This window comes from Sceloporus undulatus, chromosome 2 (genome assembly GCF_019175285.1).
Source record: "Sceloporus undulatus isolate JIND9_A2432 ecotype Alabama chromosome 2, SceUnd_v1.1, whole genome shotgun sequence".
Taxonomy (NCBI): Eukaryota; Metazoa; Chordata; class Lepidosauria; order Squamata; family Phrynosomatidae; genus Sceloporus; species Sceloporus undulatus.
Window position 1 is genome coordinate 19907082 of NC_056523.1, and position 6507 is coordinate 19913588.

The 6507-nt window shown below is 44.1% G+C and overlaps 1 protein-coding gene across 1 annotated transcript; it reads left to right on the forward strand.

Moving 5' to 3' along the window:
• Window positions 1–817: 817 nt before the first annotated feature.
• Window positions 818–5897, forward strand: LOC121923975 (acetylcholinesterase-like; the record flags this gene model as incomplete). Its single annotated transcript, XM_042454963.1, has 4 exons — window positions 818–893; window positions 1526–3014; window positions 4594–4732; window positions 5874–5897. Coding segments are annotated over exons 2-4 (1644 nt in total), but the record flags the coding sequence as incomplete, so codon positions are not given.
• Window positions 5898–6507: the final 610 nt, after the last annotated feature.

Genomic DNA, 6507 nt, shown 5'->3' on the forward strand with positions numbered 1-6507 from the left:
AACCATTTACTTCTATGTATTACATTCCTCCAGTTGTCTATCCCCTGTGTATATAGGAACTGACATCCCCCATGTGTTCCTCAGCCAGGACAGTCTTCTTTGCTCTGTCCAAGAAATCCTCATGCTCCCTAATATGTCACAGACTGGATAAATGGGCCTCAAGTTGCTGGACCTTCTCTTCCAAGAGGGGAACCAACTTTCCCCTTGCTGCAGGTGTAGCTATCCACATCCGTTGCCAAGAACACAAAGATGCAATAGTTGTTGCAGATGACTGCAGTAGCTCCCTTACTGTGTTAGGTTTACCATAGGGTTGCTATAACTGGGAAACGACTTGAAGGCACACGACGACAACAACAACAACAACACACACACAGACAACCAACAGAATGCTAATGATCATACACTTACAACTCTACTCAGCTCATACAAATAATAAGCCCTGACCCAGCAGATACAAGTTCACCAAATTACAATAGGACATTAGACACTAATGTGCACACAAGCAAGCTTCTACTAAGATTCAACAAATTAAACAGCCTCACCCCAACCCACCTTCACTTAACAAACGTCCAAGTCCTAGATTATACCCAGCAAAACCAAGATGTCCTTTTATATTACGATGCCATCTGGTTTTTAATTAAACAAAGAATTGTTGTTGGGAGCTTGTGACCTTCATTAGCAGGGCTCTCCAGGTCACACATGGTATGACTCCAACATAGAGACAAACATTGTTGACTCAGGAGCAAACGCTTCTTCATAAAGGTTCTGGCAGCTCTTTGTTTCTTTCAGATATTGCTAAAGTGTGCTAGGTTCAGGTGTTTCATACTCCTCCAGACTGAACTGTCAGTTTGGCTGAGAACCTGAGACTGACAACTGCATTCTTGGCACAGGAGGTGAGTCTTTTTGCCCTTCCCCTTCAATAGGTGCAGTGGCATCCCTGAGGCTGGTGTTACCTGCTGTGTGAGTTGTGTGTGTGTGTGAACTACTTTGCCCTCCCTCCTGCTGCATACCCATCCACCCAGATCACTGCACACACCCCAAGCTTTCAGAGTCTGGTGATGGTGCCCCCAGCATCTGCTTCTATTAGGGGGGTGGCACTGCAGCAACTAGTACAAAAAAACATTACTAAGGATGGGCAGGGTGACCAGAAGTCCTCCTTTTTCCAGGAGATGTCTTCCATTTCAACCTTCTGCCCAGGAGGAATTCTAAAATGTCCTCCATTTTGGGTATGACAATGATAGGCAGGGGTTATGGAAACTATTGTCTGCCATGTCAGGGAGGCAGGGAGTTCACTCCTGGTTTTAATCCAGGCTTCAAAAGAGCTAACTTCCTGGATGCTATTCCTAAAATAGGGCCAGTACACTGAAGAGCTCTGTTAAAGCTATCCAAAATGGTTTTGACTAGCTTGGGAACTTTCAGCCACCACTGCTAGGAGCTATAGGAGCAACACTTGAGTGCATGGAAGCCCTAATTCATGCATCATAGTTAATCTGTTGATAATTCACTGGGGATAATTCCTTTTCAGTTACAGTGATGTTTGAAACATTTCCTTGCCTGTTCCTTCTCTTCTGGCTGGGCTTTTGTTCTGCCTCTAGAAGTGATAATGTGGTGGTCACTAGCACTGGCCCGATCCAGGGGAAACACGTCATGACAGAATCTGGCATGGTGACAGCTTTCTTGGGAATTCCTTATGCGGAACCTCCTGTGGGCGAACTGCGTTTCCAGAAGCCCCATCTCCATCAGCCTTGGAGCCATGTCATGAAGACCACCAGCTTTGGAAATTCCTGCTACTCTGAGGATTCACCTATTTCCAACTATCACAAAGCAATATACTCAGAACCCATCTTGCCAGTCTCTGAGGACTGTCTGTTCCTCAACATCTGGGTGCCTCAACCCCAGCCATCTGTCCCAGCCTCTGTTCTTGTCTGGATCCATGGAGGTGGCTTTTACATGGGCACAGGCTCTAGTGATAGAAGCTTGCTGGCTGCCACTGAGAACATCATTGTGGCATCTATGAACTACCGTCTGGGCTCCCTGGGATTTCTGGCTCTACCTCCAGGTGCTCCAGGGAATGCTGGGTTGTGGGACCAACACTTAGCACTGAGTTGGCTGAAGGAAAACATAGCTGCCTTTGGGGGAGATCCAACTCGGATAACCATAGGGGGTCAAAGCACTGGGAGTGCATCAGTGGGTTTCCATCTCCTCTCACCAGTGAGCCAATATCTCTTTGCTCAGGCAACTTTACAAAGTGGAGCTGCCATTGCCTACTGGGCTTGGGTGAATCCTGAAGAGGCTAAGGTCAGAGCAAGAACTCTAGGCCAGATGTTGGGCTGTGTAGAGAATGATGACATAGATGTGGTAAACTGCCTGAAAAGGAGGGATCCGGGATTGCTCATGCAGAAGATTGCTCATGCTATTGATCCAAAGACTTTGACAGACCTTGTTTTTGTGCCAACAACAGATGGGGAATTCCTTCCAGATAGCCCTCAGAACCTTTTGGAAGCCTGGAGTATTCCATTCAAGCCCATCTTGACGGGCTTCACCCCTGATGAGAGTACCATATTCCTCCCAAATAATGCTCCTGGTTTTAGTTTATCCAGCGAGAGCCTGATCAGTCATAAGCAGTTATTGGAGGGCCTCCATCTTGTGGCACCAAAGGCTTCTGACAGTGCTGTTGAGGCTGCAGCATTGATCTATACGCAACAGAAAGATGGGGATGAGCGATATCGCAATGCAATGATCAAAGCTTCAGGGGACCATATCTTCTTGTGCCCTATGGCTGAATTGGCCACGCGGATGGCAGAAGCTGGAAGCTCAGTTTTTGCCTACATCTTCACTCACCGGCCCCCATTTCCAGGAATGCCTGACTGGTTTGGGGTGCCCCATTGTGCTGAGTTGCCTTATCTTTTTGGTAACATACTATCTCTATCAGGAAGCAATTTAACAGACACAGAGACTGAAACGATACTGAGCCAAAGAGTTATGCATTACTGGGGACAGTTTGTGAGAACTGGGTAAGTGATCCCTTCTAATTACTCTAATTGTTTGTATTACCTCTCTTGCTTCTACTCATTTTGGTTCCACTCTGATCTCCTCCCTCTCTGAGTATCAAAATCTCCCTTCCTTTTCTACAGTCTAAGACCTAGTCTCTTGCCTTTGTTTGAGTCTTGATTTTTGTCTTCCATTGGCATTTTCCTAAATTAATATGAAATCAAAACATCTTGGAATACAACTCAGTTCCTTTGAAACCATAATTGGAGAGCATTTTGACAAATGTCCTTTGATAGCTTAATTAGGAGCCTTCACAGATACTCAAGAAACTAATAAGTACAGATTTTGATGAATCTGAAATGTTAGACAGCATTGTGCCGCAAGATTTTTATCATTGTCAAATATATAAAAAATGCTCTTCAATGTTATACAAAGTTGCCATCCTACTTATTAAGGCTACCTTAGGCCCTATACAGACAGGCCCGAAAGGCCAGCCTATGGGCGAAGTTAGGGCTCAGTGTCCTGATGATGGATGCCCTGACTCAGCCCCCAGGGCATCATGATGCCACATGCCAGTCCAGATGGTGTGTGGCATCTAGGTGCACCTCCGGCGCTGCATCCAGATGATGCAGCCACGAAGGAATGCCATACAGCCACACCACTGTGGCTATGGCACCCTTTGGAGCGCACAAAAAGGAGCCACTTTTTACGGCTCCTTTTTGTGCCCTCCAGAGGCTGGATTGGGGCCGTGGCATGTGGTTGCCATGGCCCTGATCCGGCTAGGAAAGGGTGGTTTGGGGCGGTCTGTATAGCTCTTTAGTTAAAACCATAGAAATATCAATGAGTATTGGTTGACTTCCTCCCTCCACTCAAAAACAAAACAAAACAAAAACTTTCTGGAGTTGGTATTTTTATGAGGCTTAGGGGTAGGTCTAAATACCGTAAGGGTGCCAGATGATCACATCTGATCTTGGAAGCTAAGCAGACTCAGGCTGAGTCTGTACGTAGATGGGAGATGGCCAATGAATACAAGGTAATAAAGGATGCTAGCAAAGCTGCTTCTGAATATTACTTGCCTAAGAAAACCCTATGAAATTCATGGGGTCACCACAAATTGACAGATGACTTGAAGGCAGGTACAGACACAAGAAAATTAGAAGACTGCATAATAATGAAGTTTATTGCATTGAATAATAATCTGATTTACCGCTACCATTTTCAATCCTAATTTGGGATGCATCCAGGTATTATTACATGCAAAATGCTGCTGATGTCGCTGCCTGGCTGCATTCCACCTAAAACCTGACTACAACTGGTGCTCAGCAAGCCGCTTTTCAAGAATGGGAAGCTCCTGGCTTTGCAAATTGGCTGGCTGAGCACAACATCTAGCCAGGTTTTAGGTGGTATGCAGCCGGGCAGTGGCACTGGCGGCATTTTGCATGTGATAATACCCGGATGCATCCCGATTTAGGAATGAAAATGGCAGTGGTAAATCGGATTATTCTTAAATGCGATAAACTCTGATGTCTCTCTCTCCCCACCCTGCTTTTTAAAATCCTCCTTTGTTTGAATTGGATTGGTAAGAGTTTATTCCTCTCTCAGATCTCCTGATGGGGAAAGTGGCAAAGAGTGGCTTCCCTACACAGGAGAGAATTTTTTCCGCATCGACACAGAGATAGCTCAGCCTGAGGAAATGTCACTCACCCAGTATTGTGGAGTCTGGGACTGGATGGAGCCAAAGGTGAGGTGCATGATGCCTGAGGGATGTGAGCAGGTGTGTGTGTGTGGGGTGGGTGGGTGGGTGGGAGGGGATGATGGTGGTGGCGGCGACTTGATGCCAATAGGCTGGTTTACCTTCCTCCATCATGTGACATGTGATCGAGGAGTTATCAGGACTGTTCCTCATGTCTTTCTTCATTTTACTAGAGATATTGATAGTGAGGAGAAGGAAATGATTGATCAGTAGACTGTCCCATCTGGTATGGCAGATTATTCTGCCCCGATGGCACAGTGTGTGCAATAGAAATACAAAGCCTGTGGTTATGGAGATGAAGTGATACGTTTAGTTTCAATTATGGTCTTTGGAGACAGGTTGTGTGCTCCAAGTATGTATTTTTTTAACTTTGGAGATTATCAAACAGTTTAAAAAACCGATTTACTGCTGCCAAATTCAATTCGAATTTAGAATACATCCAGATTTTATTGCACGTTTTTGCTGCTGACGCCACTGGGCAGGTGAATCCTGGGTAACATCCAGCTATAATCCGAGTTCAGCTGGCTGATTTGCAAAGATGGGAAGACCCATGATGCACTTGCCTGGCAGCATAGATGGAAAAACGTGTGCAATAAAATCCAGATGTATCCTCAATTTGATTTAAATTTGGCAGCAGTAAGTCATTTTTAAAAACTGTATAATAATCTTATCTTTTAATGTTATTTTATACTACTTTAGATAGATTATATTATTTGTTTTAATTTTTTTTTTGTTTTTAAAGTTTTAAAATGATTTTATCTGTGAGCATCCTTGGGTCCCTTTCTGGAGAAAGGCGGTATAGAAACGAAACAAAATAAATAAAAGAAATAAATAGAAAGGATGTTGCCTAAAGCCAAGGTGATTTACTTTTTGAGGTTTCTACCGTCAACAACGGTAAAACATTTTTTTCCTTTTAAACTGGGACTGCATTGGCATATTTTACCTTAACAACACCTAAAGTTTTTCCTGATGCGAAAGGATGGAGACATCCTGAAAAATTAAGTGTTCCATTCCTAACAAAGGGGCTTGTAGCTTCACAAAGGATTCAAGAGAAACTGGATCTCAAAAGTAGTAGTTTTTTGTCTTGCTAATGGAATTTAATGTTTATTTCATGAACTGAATCTCCCAGTACCCACATGGCCAGAAGGAGGAGGGACCCACCTACATGAATACCCTTCCATACCATCTGAACCGAGGACAACAACCACAACATCTGGACAAAATGCAGGGCTGTGACTAACATTGTCATTTCCTCCACTTTCTTCTGTATGATTTTTAACACCTTTTGCCTGATGAAGAAGCCAGTGGAGTTTCAAAAGCTTGCAACATGTATAATGTGCATTTTGGTTGATCCAATAAAGGTCCCACTGTTTTGTGGATTTTGGGTTATATTGTTTGTGAAGTTGGAGAAAGGACATAATGGAATAATCATGTTTCTGTCAACAATTTTAGCCCTAAATGGGTACAGGTCAATGCTAGGACCCTTTCATACTACACATTTATAACTCTATGACGCAGCTTTAACTGCCACAGCTGCATCTTATAGAATTCTGAGTTTTGCAGTTTAGAGAGGGACATTTAAAATTCTCATCTATAGCTCTCCAGTGCTTCTCCAAACTACAAAGATTCCATAGAATTCAGCTATGGGAGTTGTGGTGGCCCAAACAGACAGGCCAAAATAAAGCTGCTTTGGGTCACTTTGGAGGTATGTTGTTTAAATGATGCATGTGTCCTAAGAGGCTGGAAGCCACCCCAAAGCCATG